The sequence below is a fragment of the Acanthaster planci genome, linkage group LG01 (assembly GCF_054643075.1).
Source record: "Acanthaster planci isolate LZ-2023a linkage group LG01, COTS_SCS, whole genome shotgun sequence".
In the NCBI taxonomy this organism is placed as follows: Eukaryota; Metazoa; Echinodermata; class Asteroidea; order Valvatida; family Acanthasteridae; genus Acanthaster; species Acanthaster planci.
Genome location: NC_141777.1, coordinates 7,674,538 through 7,697,808, shown reverse-complemented (window position 1 = coordinate 7,697,808; position 23,271 = coordinate 7,674,538). Strand labels below are relative to the sequence as shown.

The following is a 23,271-nucleotide window of genomic DNA, read 5'->3' as shown; positions in this document are numbered from 1 at the left end:
CACTTAACGTGCAAGGTCAATGATTTTCAACTAGTTGTACTGAAATTCTCTGCTAGACTGTACTTCAAAGTAAAAAAACATATATTTTGCTATTTCGTTAAATCTGTTTTATGGATACAGTAATCGTGAGCAACTGGTCAGTATGTGGAATTTTATGCAAACTTCATGTTAAAGCGTCTGAAGTGTTGGCTATCTTTAACTTTCCCTTAATTTTGTTCTGTTTTTTAAAGGGTATTCGTAGATAATATCCCGGACCATTTACATTCTTCTCATAGAACATATACTTTGATTTGCATTTGAACATTTTTGGGGTACATGTAACTAAGGTGTTATTAAAATCAAAGCTATTTGTGTCCATGATGAATTACACCCTGGAGTAACTCTCAATGCAAAGAGGGAATATTTCATAGGCAACCGAAGACATGTAGCTCGACAACAAATCAATGTGACAATTTGGCTGAGGAAACAACCATGACTCGGAAGAAGCTTGTCAGAATTGTTGTTTATGACTCCACAAGCAGAACACAAAGAACCGACATGCTGTCGACTGAATACATAGTGACTTTATTGAAATCAACAGAAATAAAATGAACCACAATAACTGCGTGTCACTAGCACATGGCCATTTTACATAGGTCACCCGCATTTATAAGTCTTTGAAAGGCTAAATACCATGTACACACACTGACACTAGAAAGGCATAGTCAATTGGCAAGTCAAGTACACCTAAACAGACATACTAACAAATGAAAAAAAAAAGAGCAGAATTAGCATTTCACTGTCAGAAAGTTTATCCACAAGTTTGGGCTATGGCTTGCAATAACAAGGGCACATGTGGAAGCTGTGGGTTAATGGCTACGACCACTTGCCACAGACACGTATGTCAGTGGTCAGCCCCAGCATAGACAGGTGGGTGAATGGATCAAAGTGTACTCTAGGTGGAACAACCGCTGTATCATATCAATGCACTCAATGACATGTACATGGATCAACATTGGAAATGAAATTCTTAAAACATTAACATTTTTATCTTGCTAGAACATACGGTGAGTTGGATCTATGACCTAACTATGAGCTAGAACAACGAGAAATCAACTCAAGGCGTGGAAACATACCAACAATGTTCTCTAGCAGTTTTGTTGTTGTTAAAGGTTTCTTGGTTATTTCCAGGGTTTAAAACCTTTCGCACAAAATCCAGTCACCAAATACAGAAGCTGGAGATGTAAAAAATGTCTTCAATGTGTCACATTCCTAATGAAACTGTATTGCTCTGCATATATGTGACCCACTCTATAAAAAAGAGTCATAAGTCACCAGGGCCACTTTTTGAGTTTTAATTTGCATTAGAAAGAGCAAACTGTGGCTTTTGTTTTGACGTGTCACTCAGTTTGGCATCCTGATGAAAGTGGATACTCCATGGTGAAAAATGCTGTGGGTTCCTACTGATTTACACCGTGCGAAATTATTCTACAGGACTTTTTACTCCGAAGTGACTTTGCGACTTAAGACTCATTTCACAGAGTGGGTCACATATGGTAATAACACATGAAAACAGAATGTGATGTGTTTCTCATCCACCCTGATCAAATGAAGTTCTGCGTCCTGATGAAGTAATAGTATGTAATGAATATCAGGGATGATTGATTTGGTTTCCGAAAACAGCAACAATAAACCAGGTTTAAATTCAAAATGAAATCAGGTGGCAAAAACAATCCTGTCAATATGGACAACTCTCATAAGCAAGTACTTAATCTGTCTTTTGTTGGTGCAAAAACCTGTGTTGGACCCAGCAATCTATCCAGCCACAAAGTTTCCAAGTCTTAAATTCACACATACATGTATATGTACTCTTTGGACCCATGTTTCTGACACTGGACAGCCTTGACAATTTTATGCCAACTCTTGAGATGCTTCTACAGAAATCTCTTACAACTTACAAAACTAACAAGTACAAATGCCTACATGTACATAAGGTGATGAAGTGTTGTCAAAATAACTTTGAATCACTGTTCCAAGTAAAAGAAAAAAAGGAACTCTGGAGTCGACCTATTAAATTGTGGTCTGTCTTGAAACATATCAATATCTTTTTTTCACAAGGACCTGTTCAAAGAATTACTTTTGCTGCAAACATTATTTGGCTGTAAAACCAGCATGTTCTGATGATTGACAGTATCCACTACTGTTACAACAACATTATTTCTCTAAGGGCATGAACTAAAAAGAAATAAACGCTTGAAGAAAAGACTAATTGCTGTTGATGTCCTTTTTGTTGTTTGTTGATTAAACTTACACTGGCACCTGTGCCGACAACCTATCAGAGGACAGTGTAAGACAAAATGCACTTTCTGGGAACTTTTCTAGGGGGCTGAATCTCTCTTACACAAGTAAAAGCCAAACTAGCAGTCCACTAAGTAGTCGACTTGGTGACTGAAATAGTATCTTTACCTATCACAGAATCTATCCTAGGCACTTCATAAAAGTGAGTCTAGTGTGCCCATTGAGTCCTGTTCAGTATCATTAGACCATGGTCTTGATTCATCCTTGTTAATTGAACATGGTTTGTGCCCTTATGATGAAATCATCTCAAACACTTGCAGCACCATTTTAAGTGCAACTTAACCAGGAATGTCACTCTTTTTTACCTACGCATTTTAAAACAAAATAGCTTTGGTCAAACCTAACACTGAAAGAACTTAAAAAATACCATCTACAATCATTAAAGCAAACGTTATCCAAGTATAACTAATAATCACACTGCAATTAGGCTGGTAAGCTGCTTTTGCAGGGGGAAATTATCTCAGTGCCGCTTAGCCAACATTCAAGCTCAGTGAATTGGTCAACTTCAGGATGGCCCTGAACAACCCAAATCGATGATGCATGTAATCCAGTACGAGTGAATATAGCTGTATAAACTGTCATCAAGAACCATTAAGACAGTAAAATTCCTCAGCAAAACATTTACATTTTTCGAGTCAAGTTTGAGCAATCATGTAAATTTGACTACAGGCTTTAAAGGGCCTTCTTTGAAGTGTGTGCCAGTTCAACTATACATGAGAAGAAACCCTTGAGTGGCAAAGGTGCTACTACAACATCCAGGGAGGAAGTTTTAACAATTCAAACTCTTTCAGAACAATGCATGAAGAGGACATTAATCTTACTTCCATCACATAAGAAATGCATTACATCATTCTGGGTAATTATAATTTATTCTTCAAACTTGGGATATTTTCTCATGCAGCTCCTTTGTATTTCATAAAAAAGCAAGGTTTTGCATTCCACTGAACTGTTTCAGTCAAAAAACCCTAAACTGGTTCCTAGATCATTTTTAGAGTAGGAATTGTATGTCCACCATCTCAATGAAATCCTGTGGCTTCCTGCTTGATTTCTGGTAATACTTTTGTGATTAAGTTCTTATTTTTTGATGACTTCTCGGAGCTGTAGTAAATTCTTCAACTCTTATTATTTATTGAAAGTTGATCCTTACAGTTTTCATTGTATAAACTTTTCAGTCCCGGACACTACAGTAATACTTATGACACAACCAAGCTCTGTGGCTTCAAGACAAAAATGCTCAACTGAAAATACACATGACAACAACTTCCACAGGATTTCCCCGTAAATGAAAAATACAGGAACATGACAAATCTGTTCTTTGGAGTTTTGGACATAATCAAAATCAATTTGGTCAATTTTGTAGTTGGAAAATTGGAAATTCAACCATTTTCAAGTTTCCACTATGCTTCAAGCATTTATGCTTCAAGCATCTAACTTGAAAAGTAGTTTCATTGTGACAACATGAATTAGACTGGAAATTGCCCAAGGACTCTTGGGCCAAACCCTTGACATTTCCACACCCAAAATAACTATACACACTACATAGTAACTCTAAATTCTAGATATTTAAGCAGCAAACTTGCCACACCAGCACCATAAATGTGTACCAAATCAACAATATGCACAGCATACATACAGCTTCAGACATACTTTTGTTTTCTTTCTTTGGCAGTTGGAATGTAACAATGAAAAGAAAAAAAAGCACATTATGGTATTGCATACATTGGTAAAAGGAGCAAGATATATTTCACTTTGCTTTTAAACACTTGTAAGTAGTCTAGTAGTAGGCCTACATTTATCATACAGCTTGCCCAATGATTTCAAGAAACTATTTACTTCTTAACCCTTCCACTGCTCAGGACTTTGGTAAGAAAATTCTCTAGCAGCAAATGACTAAACACCCATACAACTGTAAAATGGAGGGACATGCAGGAAAATGCAGAGCTCAGTTTTTAACATCTAACATCTATGAAAGGGCCTAATGTAGTGAATCATTCGCAATTACGATGGATGTTAAGAAACTTAAATATGACATTTTTTTCAAGGTGTCTTCAAGACAGAAATGCAAACTTCTTTCAACCTTTATCTTCAAAGGATCTTCAAAATCTTGTCAAGCCCACATGTACATCCTTTCAAAATGTACTTCCATGGATGAACATGGTTTTAAAACTGGGTGTGAAGCTTGTGTGTTCAAATGTAGGGATTTGCAAGTTCCCCTCTCAAATTCAGCACAAATGTGCAACATACTGCAGCAGCGACAATCAATTCCACACATACATGTAATATAGTCAAAGCCCTAAGGCTTCAATTGAAAAAAAAAGAAGACTTTCACTTGCATGAAAACAAAGGATGTCATAAATAATCTTAGAAGAAAATGCGGGGTTAGTGGAAGATTATGCACTGAGTTGTGTCTGCATATAAACATACATGTACATATACACGCCTGCATCAGTGTGTACATTTCCTGCAAATTCCAATGTACAATAAAGCAATGAACGAGATGTGGCACATGAACATGCTAGTTACATCCATGATATATCTGAATGTTGGAAAAGAGTAATATTTGTCACATTAACTTGCCTAAAACTTCTAACTCATGTCGTGGCCTTTGAAGATTGATGCACAGACATTTGAATTCTCTTCAGTGCAAACATTTCATTGGTTGACAGGGAATGTTAACTTGTGCTCACATAACCTGGACAATGTCCAATCATGAACCATGGAGGTACATGTAGGCCATGTATAAACTGGGTCGATGCACTGTTCATTTCATGCCTGGTCACATCACCAATGCACCAGTGCTTAGAAAAGCCAAGCACAATTCCTTAACCTGTCCTTATGGGTACTTTTAGGGAACCACTCAACCCCCCCCCCCACTTTATTTGAATAGCTTGTGGCTTGGCTCTGAGATTGACCACAACGCTGCTTAACACCTCCACATTTGCACTTACCCTCAAAGAAAACTGCCGAACAAAGCCACGACAATGACTCATATTGTTTCCAATACAACTTGATCTTGTGCTGAACATAAGCAATGGCACGAGTTGCCACTGCAAAATGTTACACAATGACTGAATCAAAGTATCTGTGCATTTCAGGCACCGTATTCCCCATAGGAAAATAACAAATCGGCATTACTTAACTACATGCACATATGACACATCCTGGCAACACTTTGTACAGTGCACTAATTGTGTAATATACTGTATGTTACTGAAGATTACTTGTAGAGTTTTTTCCCTCAATACATATTTGGCACATTGTAAATTGTACATAGATCAAAACACAGCAGTGAGTATAACTATACAAAAACTGCAACTCTAGGCACCAGCAAGGTTTTGTGTCAAGTACAAAGGCAAGATTTCACTATCCTAGACAGAAAACACAATCACAGAAAAGATACTCTTAACTCTAAACCAGCTCTTACACACATTAACATCTTTACATGAACCGTACTCAAATTAAAGTTATTGAGATCATTAGCAATTAATGTACCCTGATAAGTACTCGCTTGTACTGGTTTTTACTTTTGTACATGAACAATATCTCCATATACACTGCAATAATACTCCATTCATTTACATGTAACCTGCTATTTGTAGAATATACTTTTTTTTTTTATTTGGTTGGAAGTGCTTGTTCTTTATGTGACCGTGAGCGCAGTCACACAAGGCACAGAGGTCTCACTGCGTCATTTGCTAGGTTTAACACAAGACACGCCACTAAAAACTATATAAAGACATGAAAAGTCTTGATAAATAGATGTGATAAATTTCCTTCACTCCTAACTAGAATGAGATTCTCTTGAGTACACTAGTATTAAAGTACACATTCATGTCACTCGCTACACCAAAAATACAGCCACCGTTGCGGGGGGGGAAAAAGATACTGTACTTTACAAACCTGCACTGCTTTGTGAAAATAAGTGCAAATTAGCAGCCTGGAAATGGCAGGAAAGTTTACTATTGCCTCATGCATAGATACTTCAATTTGCTAGCAAAATACAGCAGAAATTCATGATTAACTTTTATAAACGGAACTGACTGCACTTATATATGTAACACATTAATTCAAATATTACACTTGAGCTAAGTTAATTTTCACATCTACATACATACGCTGAAGCTTTTGTTGTATCTATCAAACATACAAGTACACAAGCAAACTAAAAACAGGGTACAGACAGAAAAAGATGAACCAAAAAAAGCCCCAAAACAAAACAAAAACTGCAACTTTAGCCTACCTGTAGTTTATACTTCATTCAAATGTTGAGCAAAGCGAATTTGTTAATGGCAAACGTCATACTTGTCAACGCAGAACTGTATTGAAGCTGTCGGCGTCTTAAAAAAGTTGTGCAAATTTTACATGCAAACTTTGTCTACAGTTTGCACCATTCTTCCCTTCAGAAGTTACCTTTTTCCAGCACTTGCCAAGTTACCGCACACACATTTGTTCTTCATTTTGTCTCAACTTCTAATTATGAATGATTAGATGTAACATAAACAAGACTACAAAACCGATTAGTTTGGCAGCAAATTCCATTTCTCCTTCAATCATAACTTAATCTGATGCACCTCATTCCAAATTTCCAATGCGGAATTAACTGTTGCCTCACTATGTGTTTAGACCTACATGTATTTGTTGAACTTAAGAGAACCTATGGAAACAGCACCATTGCCATTTTTTTAAATGCAAAAAATGCATTCATGACTGTATTCCAACAAGTGCATCAACCTCTGAATACTGGAGAAAAAAAGAGAAATTACACATCATATAAAAGAAACAATGTGTGATTAATTAACTTTGTTGCAAAATTTCCAAAAGAATTCACGTGTCTTGTACTTGTATGCAGACTCTGTAGGCCTGAAAATGTGGCTGTGTGTTGGAGGTAGAGCTGTGCAGTTGTACAAAAGTAAAATCACTAGAACTCTGACCCTGTTACAAACATGTACATGTATGTACGTATACATGTGGGCCAGTCCCTCCTGTTATTAAAATGTGATCAAAGAAAGTGTCCGGATTCACATTGGTATAGTTGAATGTAATGTTCAATCACATTCCACTTTTACTGAGGGTTCAGGTACACAAATTCAAGAAGAAATCATTTCAAATCAAGGGTCTACAAGTACGTGTTTGCAAACTAGCTGAAGTTAATAGCAATGGTTTATCTATGAATCATTTGGATAAGCTCTTATGTTAACTGTAAAATGGTCAGAAATAACAGATTCTTTAGTCGTTTAGATTTATTATTGTGTGGGAATTACATGCGGGACTTGTCCAATACTGCGGTTTCACAATAGTACGCCACCTAGAGTTTACAATGCGTTGGCCAATCATAACGCGCGAAATTTGTCGACCCAATGCGCGTTTAGAAAGGGTCCACAAATTTCGGGGGTTATGATTGGCCAACGCATTGCAAACTCTTGGTGGCGCACTATTGTGAATTGCCCGTACTCAGGGAAATGTACACATTGTGACATAAAATCATTTGGAGTATTTTGAATGTACTGTGTAAATGTACATGTACCATGTACTCATATAGATGTGCTGTAGTACTCGTTTTGGGTATGTGTACAACATGCACTCATACTCATCAAAATGTACTGGAAAGATAAATTTTCCACCTACTCGTACTCGGACATACATATATTTGTCAACAACACTGCATAATACAGCATGGCAAAAAACCCCAAACTTGGAATGGAAGCGAAACATGACTTTTTTGCCTTGACAGTGTGGTAGGAAAGGCACTGAACTGAATTCGCAAAAAACTCACAAATTACCAGTAACCCTGTTAAACCCTCCAACTAACAAAAAACAACCATAACTAATTATTTGTTCATTCTCTTAGAACGAGATGAAACTGCACTCTTTAAAGCATGAAGAACTGCAATATGCTGGTAAATGTAACTACTTTGTTTCTTTTTCTCAGAACCACTCACAGGCCAGACAGACAATGTACATGTATCCTGCACAGGTGGCTCCCAAAACATGCTTCAGAAACATTGACAATGACATCCACCAATAGTGTAACTCGTCAATCTCACACTGCGTGAATGAAGAAATGGTGCAGGGAAACACTGACAAATCACAGCTGATTGAGTTGGGATTTTCTTATCTACAGTAAGCAGAACTTTGAAAATCCAAATCCACAGTTCTGAATGTGTTCCACAACACTGAGTGCTAAATAAATGCACCTTAACTTGTAACATTGTGATAAAAAGTATGAATTCACTAAGTTTTACATGAGAATCTGTGTACTTGTCTCATGTACCTGCAACTTACTTGTACACACACATGAATACCAATAGATACATTGCTTCAGTTCAGATGCCAGACACAGCTACACGTATGATTGTTGTGCACAGCCTGAAAATTAGGCCAGAGAAGCCTAAGTACATGTACATGTATACCATGAAGCCTAAATATACCTCGGTAGGCCTGAAATCAGCCTGATGTTTTAACAGGGGAAAACCCTAAACCTGGCTTAGCCTTTTGCCTATTAACTGGCACTCCTGCTCCCTAAATCCTGTAATTGGACCCTCCCTACACATTACATGTACATCACTGGCTATTTTTGCCCTCTCCACAGGGACATTCTCTGGAACATCAAGCCTCTTACATACATTTACATGAACATACATGTACAAAGGGCTCATCCCAAATTTGTGGCTGTGGCGGGAAACCGTGTGTGGCTGTATGGAGATCAATGGCTGGTTGCTGTAGCCACTTCCCATAGACATGGGTGCTACTCCTAGCCACAGCTGGTTAATTTAGGCATGGCCTGCAGCAGCTAGGCAGTACTGTCTTACATGTACATCCATCTAAATACTGCCCGAAGGGGCGTGGATTGTGTGAGGTTCTGTGTGAAGTGTTGAGGCAGACAGGAACGTAAATGTAACACCAAATCAGAAAGCCTGAATGTAGCAAAATCCTTTTACAGAGAGATTAGATTAATTAAGGTGCATGTGAATGAGCATACATGTACAGGTGTCTGTACGACCATACATGCACCGTGCACCATGTCAAATTCAAAATACTGAAAAATATTGCACTACAGCAAGCTTATGCTACATGTACAAATTGTACATGGGATTCGACATTCTTTCAATATACGGTACATGATTGGATGTGATACAGTGGTCACTGTAACACACACAGAAAAGTAAAAACACTTTCTCCTATCGAAGGAAATAGTCACGTGTCCGACATCTTTAATCTAAGTTATAATGGCCATAAAACCCTTTTTCAGTTCCAATTAGGTACATGTATATTATCGCTTCCGTTTCCCTGTGACCGACAGACAAAGTATCACAGAGACTTAAAGTCCCTGTTCAGATTTTTAAAAATCTGTTTCTTAAGTTGGGGATTATTTAAAATTTGTGTCCATCGACACAGGTCACAGATATCTTTCCTCTAAATGTCAGAGCAGTCCAGATACATGAAGTATCAAGGCAGGAGTTGATATTGTTGGCAAGCACAAAGGGGGGCGAGAAACTTTTTGTCTAGACCATTTCATGCCATCACTTTAAATACAGACCCCCCCCAACTGACACTGATTTATGTAGATATTCGTTGTGCCAAGTACTGTATAGATGGAATGCATTTTGGTTATTGCATAGTGTCACTATAAACTGACAAAAAATCTCGGACTACCCAAACAAAAACACACAAAATGGATATCTCAAGTGAATTACGGCATAACAATACAGGTATTAAAGAAAACAAAACCCCCAAGCCCTTACTTTCTGTGTGAGTGAGAGCATCTCACATTGGTGACACTTCCACTCAATGTACAAAAGCTCAGTCAGTGATGACCATGACTTCCAATCTGACCGGGGATCCCCCTCTGAGAGATTATTTGCAGCCTGGATCAAAATTATACAAATACTCTGGTACATCTGAAGGATACAGGTAATAAGGTAAACAGGCACTTTGCGGCTTGAGTTAAGACTAACATGGCAAGAAAAGATGGACTGACCCCTGCATCGCCACTGACTGACATACAACGCCTGTCTTTGGCTTTCCGCACGGCGAAAAACCATTCTGAAGAACAGGGTCTCTCGAGTCGCCAACCATTTTAATCTTTCCATTAGAAAGTTATGGGCCATAGTGAAAAGTGGAACCTAGTTTCTTCGACAGTGACATCTTGTCGACTGATAATTTAATGCAATGATGATACTGACTGACTACTGCTCATTACAACACTGTGTTGCTTCAAGTGGGCCAATGATAAAAGGTAAATTGTTGCAAAACCCATGTGGGTCAGTGAAACCTATGTTGCATAGGTTATGTGTACATATATGTACGTGCAACAGGTGAATTGTAGAGTATTCAATTTAGAAGAGCCAGGGATAATACCATAGTCAAGTTCATTAATCATTTCCTCTTATGCTACCTCTTAAATATAGAAGTGTCCTCAGTTGTTCATCAAACTCGCCAAAAAAACCCAAAACAGAACAAAACAGCGCTAGAAAAATGAAAGAGGTAATTCACTGTATGCAAACCCACCATGATGAGCATTTCAATAAGCTACAGGCAGGGCGGCAGAAGAAAGATCTTCAATTTCAGTATGGCTTTAGCATGCTGTGCAGCATGCCCTGCCTACACCCACGGTACCATTACACAAATACTTCTGATTTCATAAGACATCTGTACAAAAATATTGTTACTTATTAAGTATTTTAGAATTTCAGTCATCACCCTTGTTGTCTTCTTTAATTCTCTGTGGCAGTACAAATGATTTTACACAATTTGTTTATTTGCACTGCAAGCACATTGCACAAACTCACACACTTTCTTTAATATGTAAATATCTGTCAAAGTAAGCCTGGCTTATGAAATGGAACCTTTTTCTCAAGTTTTGGCAGGAAACAACTTTGGAAGGGAAAAAAGAAAGAAAAACAAGCTAAACTCTTGAAAATCCACTATATCCAAAGCCAGACTGCACGATTCTCATTGAAATACATCACTTCTAATTACATCCTACAGGTGGGTCTGAAGCTTTAACAATTTGCACTAATTCCTTTTGTTTAAAATACAATAATCAAGTTTGGTTTTAACAATGAACCAAAGCCTCCAAATTTTTGGTCAACTGGTAAACTGAATGTGCATCTCAAATCACATGCAAGGTGCTTCATACATGTAAGCTGGTGATGAACATTTCAATAACATGATTTCATAGTTGGTATTTTACTACTTCAAATTCTTGTACTTTTTCTGTTTAGATTTGTTAACCATGCATGAATCATGACTCGCCAATTTAGCTCCCCCTAAAGGTTATTTCCTTTTTTTAAATACTTGTAAACAGTGAAGCCAAAATTGTGGTACAACCCTGTCCCATACGTACGTGTACTCTGTATGCATAGTTAAACTTTTTACTGAGATGTACCTGCAGCAACAGAAGTGTTGATGTCATCTAGAACCTTGTCGATTTCCATGACGGAGGCAATACTGTAGTTGGGGCTGGGGAAGAAAATCTCCTTATTCTGCTCTTTGGGGTCGATCCAGACGGTGGCCAGGCAGCCGGCATCCAACCCTCCTTGGATGTCGGTGCTCAGACAGTCGCCCACCATGATGCAATGCTCAGCCGGTACATCCAGCATCTCGAAGGCTGTGCGGAAGATGGAGACGTCTGGTTTGGGGTGGGGTTGCTCTCCGCTGACGATGATGCCGTTGAAGTACTCGTCGGCACCACAGCGGGCCATCTTGAGCCGCTGGATGGCCGAGGGCCCATTGGTCATCAGAAGGAGCTTGTAGCGCTGGCGCAGCCGGCGCAGGAGCCCCTTGACCTCCTCGCTGAAGGTCATGTGGTCCAGCCGGCCACTCATCCAGGTGCGATAGAGGAGCACGGCGGCATCCTTTGGGTGGTGGCTATTCAGGGCTCGCTGCCAAAGCTCAGTGCGCCACTCGTCCACTGGGATCACCTCGTTGGGGTCCTTCTCAGCCTCTGCCAGGTACTTGCGGAAAGCAGCAACCACATCATCGGCGTCAACTTCGGCAAACTGGGAACGCAGGACTGCTTTAACCTGTAAGCAACACTCTGTCGTTACTAACTGTGAAAAATGTGACGGCCACTTTCACTGGAGTTATTCTATCACAAAACTCAGAAATTAATGCAAGTTGACACTAAGGGTGGGAATTCACGTTTACTTTAAATAATGTTTACAAAAAGCTTCCCACACCGTTATTAAAAATTTTACAGAGGCTGATACTGCCGACCTCGGCGTTTTCATTATTATACACCTGAAGTTCAACAGTGCACATGGTCCAACCAGTGTAAAAATATAGATTGATGTCGGGGCATTTAGAGCAAGCAATGATTTTCCTCTTTAAGTACATGGATGCCGAAAGGGAAAAAACAGTAACAGGCATGTCCAGGCACCCGACAGGTGCTGTAAATGCATAATTCATATTGTTACTGTATTTACTAGTAATGAGTTGCGTGCCTACTTTGCTAGTGCCCTCGGCACGTGTGTTGAGCATGCATATTAATGACATTCAAATTTCATTTTCATTGCCTTGGTTGGTAGGCATTACTTCCAAAATGGCAACATCCACAGTCAGCATATCAGTATTACAGACAAGGTTTTTTAAGGCCCCATACATCGGAAAATATACGCCTTTAGAAAGCTTCAAGTGTAGCTGCAATGAATTTTTCTTTGACGCAATTTTTTTGCACCATTGTACTTTTCTTTAGTGTATGAAAACTCTTACACACTCCTATTTGGTTAAATGTACTAAAAAGTGCACATTTTTAAACAATCAATATTATCCATGTTTTCCTGGACAACTGAGGGCGCTGTTACTGTGAAGCCATCTAAGGAAGACATGGGTTAGTGCATAGGTGTTTCCGTTCAAATTGTGAACCTACAATTTACTAACTGAAACATTTCTGAGAGGGGGATTAATGGATTCTTATTGCTATGCACATAAACAACATTGAATTAGCAAAGAAAAGAGAAAACTTTGTCCAGGAAAATCTACTAAAATGCAGGACTTTTTTGAGTACAAACCAATATAACATTTAGGATTCTTCCTGAGACATCGTCACAGTTTTGCTCATGAATATGGAAATACTTATTAGCATTTGAATTTAAATTATTAGTATTTAGATTTAAAGTAGGGTTTTCAGGTCAACATTTTTTATAGGGTGTACGGAGCTGTTGTTGTTGTCAAATGATAGCAAATGAAAGTTACATTAACATACCATTTAAATGAACTTCATCGGCCATTTACATTTTGAGTTTTAACATTTTTAGTGTTGAGATGAGATACTGCGAAGACATTTACAGCATACAGGATAAGCCATGAATGTGGCCCCAAAACAATTAAAAGAACAAGTTGTAAGTGACAGCTCTCGATGAATTGACCTCGCGCACACACATGTGAGGTCGAAATCCTTGGTCAAAAGAGCTAAGGAATAGCTGTGAAAATCTCATTCTCTGCGCAAAACTATGCATAACATTGACGTCAAAATCACATATGTACTAGAAGAGACATGTAAAATTCATGTAATGATTCCACCATGTCCACTTACTCAAAATTGATACTTATTGTCATTTACCTGGTAACTTCCTTCATAGAAAAGTTTAGGGGTTGGATAAACATGTGATTGCAGATTAAACCTTCAGGATTACAATGAAATCAGTCAATCTGTTGATCACATTGTGTGTGATCACAGATAAGCCATAAAAGTTGGGCATTTCGTTTTTCCAAGCAGTAAGCACGGGCTGCCTGCATGCTTTCGGAAGTTTCCCGGATGAACGGGGAGGAGCAAAGGATATTATTATTCATTCATGAATTGCTAGGTAATCAAAGGAGTATCCAACGGCTGTTTCAATGACATGTTTGGAAAGATGAAACTCAAAGCATTCGATAGGTGTGAAATTCTTACATACACAATTTAAATAGAAGCCTGTTTCATGAGTAAAAATTGTGAGATTTAGGCGGCACAGCATATGTAGCCCCGCACGCATCTTAATGTACGCCATGTGAAACTGAAAACCCTACATGTACATGATGTATTTAGGCCTAAAGGGGAAATTTCTGTTTTCTTCCCAAACATTGCCAAATGTGAGTAAACCGGCTTACAATCAAAATCTGCTATTCTCATTAGATTCGCATTAGACTGAGGCACCAAACGAAAAATAGGCCAAAGTACAGAAGTAACGAGGCCTAGGCCTAACTTCACACCGGCTCCGGCTGACCATGTCTTTGACCACAGCTGACACCAGCTGACCGGTCATGCAGGTCATGCAGGTGCCGCAGCTGAGCTCAATCTCGACATCAATTTTGGTATTATTACTTTAGGCCTATGATCACAACACTAAGAGATCTTCCCTATTCTTTAAATGACAGGCCTAGGCCTAAATAATCTCCCAAGTTACAATGTGACATTTTACCTGTTTAAAAGCAAAAAAATCGGCATTCCTTGTATCAATTAGCGTGTTGTCTAAGTCGAAAATTATTGCCGACACTTTCCCCGCAGCCGCCATTTTGGAAGATTACCCATAAAACACCTGCAATGATGGCGTAATTGAGTCGAGTCCATTTAAACTACGGGAATGGCCAATTTCACAAATGGAATTCAACGATGTGTTGATGTCGTTCTTGTAAGTATGAAGCATTGTTTAAGTAAAGATTAAATAAAGATTTTATTTATGTGGAAGAGAATCATTTGAAAAGTTGTCCTTTTATTATAGCAGGGTAAAGTCAAGATAAAAACCGACACGGCTTACCCTCCAAGTCCTTACCTTATAAAAATGGTTAGTGCTGTTCTCGAACGCGCGGGCTGTCTGAACTTGTTTTCCTCAGTATACCCCTACTGACTATATTAAATGATTACTTACTAGTTGAAGTGTAACTTTAGACAATTCACGAAATAGGCTTTATTTCTTGTACACGTTGTAGGGTTTTTAGGATCTATTATCAAAATTGGAACAGTATAAGTTCTTAGGTAAGGGACCACGGTAAGACTGTAGAAAGCAGGCTTTACTTATCTTTGTACGAGGGTGGACTAGGCCCTATGCAAAATTGTAATTTGTAGCACTTAGGCAAGTAGTACACCATCATCATACATGTTGTAGCCTGCATGTACATGTACACTGCACGTGCAGATATTATACCTAAGTATGTGAGGCCTGCCGCCTAGGCCTAAAGAGACATCTGTAATCTTGAATATCTGAAGACTCAAGCTATTTAGGCTTGTTCAGCATAATCTTGACTCTTGCACAAATTTATTGTATTCCCCTTAGTTGATCTGCCGGTCATGCCGCGCCTGTAAGAAAGCTGTAGTTATACTTATACTTATAGGCCTAGGCATGGTAGGTCTTTCCCGGCTCAAATGCAGTAACCATGGTCCATGCCTCAGTAGGCCAACGATAAATTTGTGCAAGTTCCACGACTGCAAACAGCCTTAAACATACTTAACTGTTGATCCTGACATTTTTTAAGTTTGGTGTGTTTGGTTGTAATTTGGCAATCTTTGAGCCATTGAAATTAATTTTTAGGTGCACAGTACTGCTTGCCTGCCATTTTGTAAAAATTGGCCTAGGCCTACTGCCCAGTGTGTTTTTTCCGCCAAAAATTAATTCTAATGTTAGACAAATTTGTCGCCAAATCAACAACCTAAATGAACAGGCATGGTCATTTTGACTTCAAGTGAACAGTGAAAGTTTTTTAATGCACAATTATGACAACTTGTACATATAGCCTAGCTAGGGATGTGTACTGCACGATAATATCACATTTGAGTTGTCATGGCTTCTGACTTGTAATGATGATGTCTCTCATATTAGCATAACAAATGTCACTTATTGTTGTAAACGTTAGCTTTTCTGTTTGGGTGTGTCTTCTTTTATCTGTGGTACTATGTATCAAATGCCGCAGCCCTCAATTCACTTTGTTTTTGAAGAAGTCAAATTTATAAAATAAGTTTTTCTCTTGACCAATTTTGTTCCAGTCTGAGTGATGTGCATCTGGAAATTGATTTGAAATGGCCTGGACTAGCACTGTTCAGGGTTTAGTTCTGATGCTGATTGTCTAACTTCTTTTCTTGTACACATACTTTGTACTTATTTTTTTTGAAGTAGGTATTTTGAGGATTTCTATTTAACGACCGAGTCTAAGATATGCAGCAGCAACAGCAGAATGCCGGTCAGGAAGAGGATTGCCAGGAGGATTTTGGGCCTCTGATGATCGGTCGTCTGGAGGTAAAAATAAAAAGGAACAAATTTATAAACAAAAAGCTGCATTCATGTTAAGGCAGACAAAAGCCTGATACACATTTCATTTTGTGTGAAGTGAAATCTAAAAAGTTTGCCCGAGACAGGAATTTTTTCCACTGGTCAAAATGCTTAGCAGAATTTTGCCACCTGAGCAACTAATTTTCACACGGGCATCTTTTCATATCTTCTTTGTTTCCAACCATTGACAGTCTCAAGGTATCAGTGCCAACGATGTCAAGAAGCTAGAAGAGGCGGGGCTCCACACTGTTGAGTCCGTGGCCTACGCCACCAAGAAGGAGCTATGCAACATCAAGGGTATCAGCGAAGCCAAGGCTGACAAAATCCTGGTATAGCCTATTGGGTGTATTTACACTTCATTGACTTAAATAAACACTGTACACTCAGTGTTTTCTGAAGTGTACATGAGTGTTACTTGAACCCACAACCTCCTGCATACATATACCAATACTGACATCGTACCACTCAACCACCGAGCTCGCCAGGGTTAGCTGGCCAGTTTGAGTCAGATAAGCAGCTGATACCGGACAAATATGTGATTGCCGAGCTTTCGGTAACCCAGCAATCACATATTCCGAAGCACTGATTTTATATTATATTCTTGTCAATCACGGTGCTACGCAGCCCTTCCATATTTCTCTGGCCCCTTTAGTCTATCCTTCTCAGTCCAGCAGCAAAAGCAGACATTTTGATCATGGGCATTGCTCAGAACATAATCTGAAGTGAGCATTGCTGGCTATGGTTGCTTGGTGTGGTGTGTAGATTATAAAAAGCAAGGCCGTAAATGCAAACCACCAAGTTGGACAAAGCCGAATGATGGCCTGATGGGCTTCATTACTTGCTGTTTAGCTGCTTTGCGAAATCCTCAGCTCTAAAGATAATTATCTGCATGTCTTAAAATATAAAATCTGCCGAGAAGATGACAACTTGAGCAACGAATAAGCCCATGAATAACTTTTTATTTTGCATTTTTCCATTGATGGTTTCATCATTGGCTTCGTGGCTTCATGACAGAATCTTGCCGAAATATCCCAAATCTTCCACTTTTATAGCAAACTTGTGACGCTTTCTTGTTAACCAGTTCAGATCTGAGAATGTGTAAGCACAACCTGGTAATCTGCGCATGTATATAGCACTGCATCTGTAGCTCACAGGTGAAACCACAAAGTGGCACAGACTGCAGAGTCTCTCTTGGTTAATGTGTACACTTGCCTAATACCTCATTTGTTTCAAACTCACACACACAACATTCAAGAAGTCTGGAAGTAGGCTGATTATTGAACTTCAATGCTACACGTGTCCCGTTGTAGCCATTATCAGTTAGTGGCATTACCCGCAGAATGTTGGAGGACTTACGGTTGCAGGTAAAATGCTAGTCTTTCTTTTAATGACCTTCAAGGCTCAGTGTCTGGGGCATTTGAGAAGTTGGCACCTTTATCTTTACTTTTCTGAAAGGCTGGGGTTTTTTTAGCAATAAACATTGTCGGTGGGTATCTCACTAAACTTCAGTGTTATGTTATTGTTACATGTATGTGTGCTTTGCTGTACTTTGCTTTGCTCTACTTTTCTACTTTGCCAAATTTTCCAAAAACTTTGGGTCCCATTTACTTTTGGAGGATTAGTCGACAAAGCAGAATCCATACTTCAACACATTTTCACCATGCTTTCTAGCATTAATTGTATTAACATCGTCAGCACGGACTTATTTTGCTTGTTTTTTAGAACGAGGCCATGAAGCTGGTCCCCATGGGTTTCACGACTGCCACCCAGTTCCACCAACAGAGGGCAGAAATCATTCAGATTACCACTGGCTCCAAGGAACTAGACAAACTTCTACAAGGTGCCGACCATAAACAGGAATGCAAAATTCCAGCTTTTTTGCTTTTTGGCTAATAGCGTCACGAAACAATATTTTCTGAAACTGAAAAACCACTTGTAATCTAGACTATGTTCAGGTAGACTGTACTTTGACCTGATCAGACTTTATTGGTGTACCAAGCACATCTTTCTCCCTTTATTCTCAACTACTCATTTCATTAATTTTTTTTGTATATCTAAAGGTGGTATTGAGACTGGCTCCATCACAGAAATGTTTGGAGAGTTCCGCACAGGAAAAACACAGCTTTGCCACACGCTAGCAGTCACCTGCCAGGTCAGAATATTACCCAGAACCATTTCAAGCCGACAAATCACATTTCCGCTGATGGAATCCCTTTTTCAAAGGGAGAGTTCCACAGTGCACATTCATTGTTTGTAAAAAAACAAACAAAAGGAACCCAATTTCTCATGTGAATTGCATTGCAAGACTGCAGTATCAAGTTAGTGCTGTATGAGACCATAGTAAAGCATAGCGTAACAGATTGAAATCCAAATCAAGTGAAGTTGTGATTTTTTTTTTTGTTCTTACTGAGTGTACCTTGCAAAACCAGCATCGAAACTTAGATGAAATTGTAAATCCTGGACAAGTAAAATGTTTTCAATCCATCAGAAGTAGTCACATCTCTCAGCAGTTTAAAGGTGTTCAGTTGTTTTCTTTGGTCAACAAATTGTCCCCAACGTGTTTATTGCGTGTGTGAATGGTGGTCAATGGATTTGCTAAACTCCCAACTGGAGAGGGGGCCCTAATTTACCTCTGTCCTTCAAAATCCTCCGGCAGTTTTGGAAGATTTTGGAAGATTGAGGATTGAATGGCAAATAAGTATTGCTGATGGTAATGGATGCATTGTGTCAAAGTCGAGGGAAAGACCTTGTGTTGTCTCTGCTTTGCCATTCAGGCATGGATAATATTTTAAATCATCCACACTGCCTCAACATCAACGACAAGAATTTCCAGCCCTGGGATTTTGAAGGATTGAGGCAGTGGTCACCCCTCTAAGGAACGCATGTAAGAAATGGAGGATTATGGAAGATTGAGGCTGTATCCAATATTTCCATGGGGGGTAGTTAGACAATTCTGATGAACTGTGGATGTACTCAAGCCAAAAGGGCCAAGGGGGTTAGGGGTAATATACAAGATGCCTGCGAAGTTGAAAACTGACCTCTTGGAGGCAAGGCAAATATAAAAGGTCCCTGACTATACTTTTTTATCTGTCACATTGCTCCCCACAGCTACCGATAGACAGTGGAGGAGGGGAAGGCAAGTGTCTCTACATTGACACTGAGGGTACCTTCAGACCTGAGCGGCTCATCGCTGTCGCAGAGAGGTAAGGTCAATGTTGGGAAGGCTCTAAGCTCTTGCCATAATTTCAAGCAAAGTCTGGCCAAAAGACAGGTTGATATGAGAGATGACGATGTCTGTCAAGATTCGCAGAGTACAGCTGACAAAATTCAAGGAAAGTTGTCTGAGATGTAAGTTAGCTGTTCAATTGAAGGAAGATGGTGCTTTCCAAACATAAAATCTGAAAAAAACTTGTTGTAGAAGGACCTTAAGCTGCTGTGTCGGTAAATATTTCAAACAAAAACAATGTCATGAAAAGACTTGATAAACTGCCAGAACAGAATTATGCATACGACCTGAACTGGCAATGCCCCTCACGTAACATCTTTTGAGAGACTCGGTTGCTGCTAGAATTTTCATTCCAGTACACTGCCCTATCCCCTCTGTCAGATACAACTTGTCCAGCAGTGATGTGTTAGACAATGTTGCCTATGCTCGGGCCTACAACAGCGATCACCAGAGCCAGTTGCTGATTCAAGCATCAGCCATGATGGCGCAGTCAAGGTGAGCAAATTTGATACTCTTTGATTTGACTTGACCTGTTTTCAACATATGCTTTGTGTAATGTTGAAGTCATCTCCGTGAAATGAACTAAATGAAGAAATGACAGACAAGAGCGTATTCACATACATGTGGGCACAGTCATTGTACCCCCTCTCCCTAAAAAAGGCACCCCTCCCCCTATAAAAATATTTTGGATGTACCTGTATATCAAGAATGTGCTTCAGATCGTAGATCTTGGTTGCCCCTGTTACATAGGCCACTCTGTTGGATGTGTATGAGCCCCGAACTGGACCAAGAGAGGGCGCAATTTTTCTAGCAATGGAAACTACTTTGGTTAGAACTTCACTTCGCTGATTCAAAAACGACTATGAAATGCATGTGTTACTGGTGCGTTGCTACCAGCATAATGAGTGCTCCTGACCAACATGACTCTTTTCAACCACTGAGGGGGTGCTTCTGCTCAAGGCAGATAACCAGTATTGCTCTCATTTTGACTTAAAAAAAATTGGTTGGAACCTGACCAAACGGACAAGCAAGGATCACTACCAATCAGCAATTTGTGTCATTGTTTTGATTTGAATATCCACGTTTGTCACAGATACGCTCTTCTGATTGTGGACAGCGCCACTGCCCTGTACCGTACCGACTACAGCGGACGTGGGGAACTAGCCAGCAGACAAATGCACCTTGCTAAGTTCCTCAGATGTCTGCTGAGAATAGCCGACGAAGTACGTAAGCTCGCTTAACTAGCCCTTACTGCAATTGAAGCATGCTCATATGCGGCTGTGTGGGTTTGCATTGACTCCTGAATATTTCAGCCAGGCCTGCAGCCTTGGAAAAAGAGCTCAGATTGTACGGTGTTACGTAAGATTCTTTTGTTCCCTAAACTGGCACAGCGCACTGCTGACCTCTTTTCAATAGGGGCCAGATTAGCATGCAGTGGTGCTGTGTGGCTCATCACTGCGGTGGTGGAGAGCTTTTGTCCCCGGTGGTAATCCGCTTGCTCTAAATGCCTCAAACCGCGGTATACTGCTTCAAAACAAGGCTGGATTATCTCCACTATTGAGAGTGGAAAAATGTCGGTAATGCCCAGCAGCTCAGTCTTTTGTGCTGAGCACGGTCTTTTGTTATAAGGCCCAACTCTTTTGTCCCAGTTCCGGGCTCCCCGGCTCGGCATATAAAGCCCATGTACTCGGAAACGGTCGCCCGGCAGGAAGTGGTTAACAAAGTATCTGCCACAGGTGCTTCATCATGCTATAGTCCTCTGTACTGTCGCATCACACTCTTACATGTGTGCTTTACTGTGGAAGCAGTGGGGGGCCACAGTCCACTCAGCACTGTTGGAAAGCGTACATTTAACAAAGTGTGGCATCATCATTATGGAAATCTGTTCATCAATTACATTTTTAAACTTCCAAATAATGAAACAACCACCAGTCTTTGAAGTACATGTAGGAGTTCCTATTTTGATGATTCCTGTGTGCTACTTCTGCATGTTAAGTATCTTTCCACTGCCAGGATGTGTCTATTGAATTGGAAAAAAAAAAAAAGCGTTCACAATCCCTTCTCCCCCCAACTGTTCCCCGTAGTACGGCGTGGCAGTCGTCATCACCAACCAAGTGGTAGCCCAGGTGGACGGCTCAGCGATGTTTGCCGCCGATCCTAAGAAACCCATCGGGGGGAACATCATGGCCCATGCCTCCACGACCAGGTGAGGTTCGAGATTGCACTCTGCCAGCATTTGTGATCGATTCACGACAGTTTGATCGTGCTGCCGAGTGTGCAAGTTTTTCTGTTGGAGAGAGCCTTTAATCAGTTCAGGCGGACTGTAATAAGAGAGCAGTGCCTAAACCATGCCAATGCCAAAATAACGGTTGAACTTGTTACACTTTCTTTTTGGTGGGGTAACAAGCCGGTGATGCACCGAATGTGTTTTCTTCATGAACTGAATGTTCTGGTTTGTTCTTTTGGTGCCTCTCGACAGGCTGTACCTTCGGAAGGGGCGAGGCGAGACCCGTATCTGCAAGATTTACGACTCTCCCTGCTTGCCCGAGGCAGAAGCCATGTTTGCCATCAATGCCGACGGTGTAGGGGACGCAAAGGACTAAACAGATTCAATAACTACCTCACCAGCCTACTTAAAATAGTCCCTGCGTATCCCTAGGTTCTGGAAGGTGAAGGCCAAATAAGGCTTCTTTTAAGCCTCCCCCCCTTTTTAAAGCTCTGTTAAAGATATTTTCTGCGGTTCATGTTGCCTTTGAAGTCGGGAAATATTTCAATTCCAAAGGCTAAGGCTTGTTATTATAAGAGCTTAGCCAGCAACTTCCCTTGATAATGGAAATGGCGATACAGGACTTTGCAATGAGCATCAACTCTTTAGATTACTCCAGCCAGGTGTCTACTACTGTCGACTTTCTTGTGGAACCTCCTTTCTTTGTAAAAGTCTCCAACTCCATAACGTTATAGCCCATGTGAAGTCGTGAGACTGAGATTTCTACAGACCGACTTCTAAGTGGTCCTATAGTCCAGATGTTGCTCTTTGTTCCTTTCCACAAGAGAGTCCCTGCCCTCATGTAAAATATGTTTGTGACACTGAAACCTGTCAATTGGCCTCGGAAAAATGAGGTTTCTAAATCACTGCTGTCATTTCCCGAGTGACAGGTGAGCACGGTGATTTATGTTTTTGTCAGTTTTGTCCATTTTGTTTGCACAGTGAAACAGTACACAAATAAGCCGTTTACAGTCAAATATTTGGCAGAAGCGAACGAGTGTGCGACCAACAATTGAAATGTACTGGCCAAGCCATCAAAGATCGCCATTATTCTTTGTGAAATGCCACGGTCAAAACTACTCTAAACACTTTAGTTAATAGCAGATAAGCATGAAGCTTTCTCCTAACCCTTGAGTAATTTGTGATAATGACATCTGATTTGATGATCAAGTCACACCGTTTAAAGCAAGAATAGAGAC

The 23,271-nt window shown here is 40.0% G+C and overlaps 2 protein-coding genes across 9 annotated transcripts; one reads left to right on the top strand and one right to left on the bottom strand.

The window, feature by feature from the left end:
* Nucleotides 1–543: 543 nt before the first annotated feature.
* On the bottom strand, nucleotides 544–14,864 carry nanp (N-acetylneuraminic acid phosphatase). The gene is made up of 2 exons (XM_022234983.2): nucleotides 14,739–14,864; nucleotides 544–12,362 (listed from the first exon to the last, which is right to left on the bottom strand). Exons 1-2 carry the CDS (start codon nucleotides 14,829–14,831, stop codon nucleotides 11,712–11,714), a joined length of 744 nt encoding a protein of 247 aa, XP_022090675.1. The 5' UTR covers nucleotides 14,832–14,864; the 3' UTR covers nucleotides 544–11,711.
* Nucleotide 14,865: 1 nt separating this feature from the next.
* rad51 (RAD51 recombinase) lies at nucleotides 14,866–23,264 on the top strand. Of its 8 annotated transcripts, none has more exons than XM_022234979.2 (10): nucleotides 14,866–14,948; nucleotides 16,428–16,547; nucleotides 16,772–16,909; nucleotides 18,303–18,420; nucleotides 18,641–18,732; nucleotides 19,689–19,783; nucleotides 20,188–20,301; nucleotides 20,900–21,029; nucleotides 21,891–22,012; nucleotides 22,286–23,264. In XM_022234979.2, the coding sequence occupies exons 2-10, from the start codon at nucleotides 16,467–16,469 to the stop codon at nucleotides 22,407–22,409; spliced, it is 1,014 nt and encodes a 337-aa protein (XP_022090671.1). In that variant the 5' UTR covers nucleotides 14,866–14,948; nucleotides 16,428–16,466; the 3' UTR covers nucleotides 22,410–23,264. The 8 variants fall into 8 exon arrangements, with proteins under 8 accessions (XP_022090671.1, XP_022090673.1, XP_022090666.1 ...); XM_022234981.2 differs by having other exon boundaries at nucleotides 14,928–14,948; nucleotides 16,425–16,547; XM_022234974.2 differs by lacking the exon at nucleotides 14,866–14,948 and adding an exon at nucleotides 15,114–15,292.
* Nucleotides 23,265–23,271: the final 7 nt, after the last annotated feature.

Coding starts and splice junctions, on each gene's coding strand:
- nanp (XM_022234983.2), bottom strand. CDS start 14,831: ATGGCGGCTGCGGGGAAAGTGTCGGCAATAATTTTCGACTTAGACAAC. Junction 12,363..14,738: donor ATTTTTTTGCTTTTAAACAG/GTAAAATGTCAC, acceptor TGTTGCTTACAG/GTTAAAGCAGTCCTGCGTTC.
- rad51 (XM_022234979.2), top strand. CDS start 16,467: ATGCAGCAGCAACAGCAGAATGCCGGTCAGGAAGAGGATTGCCAGGAG. Junction 16,910..18,302: donor CCAAGGCTGACAAAATCCTG/GTATAGCCTATT, acceptor CTTGTTTTTTAG/AACGAGGCCATGAAGCTGGT. Junction 18,421..18,640: donor ACTAGACAAACTTCTACAAG/GTGCCGACCATA, acceptor GTATATCTAAAG/GTGGTATTGAGACTGGCTCC.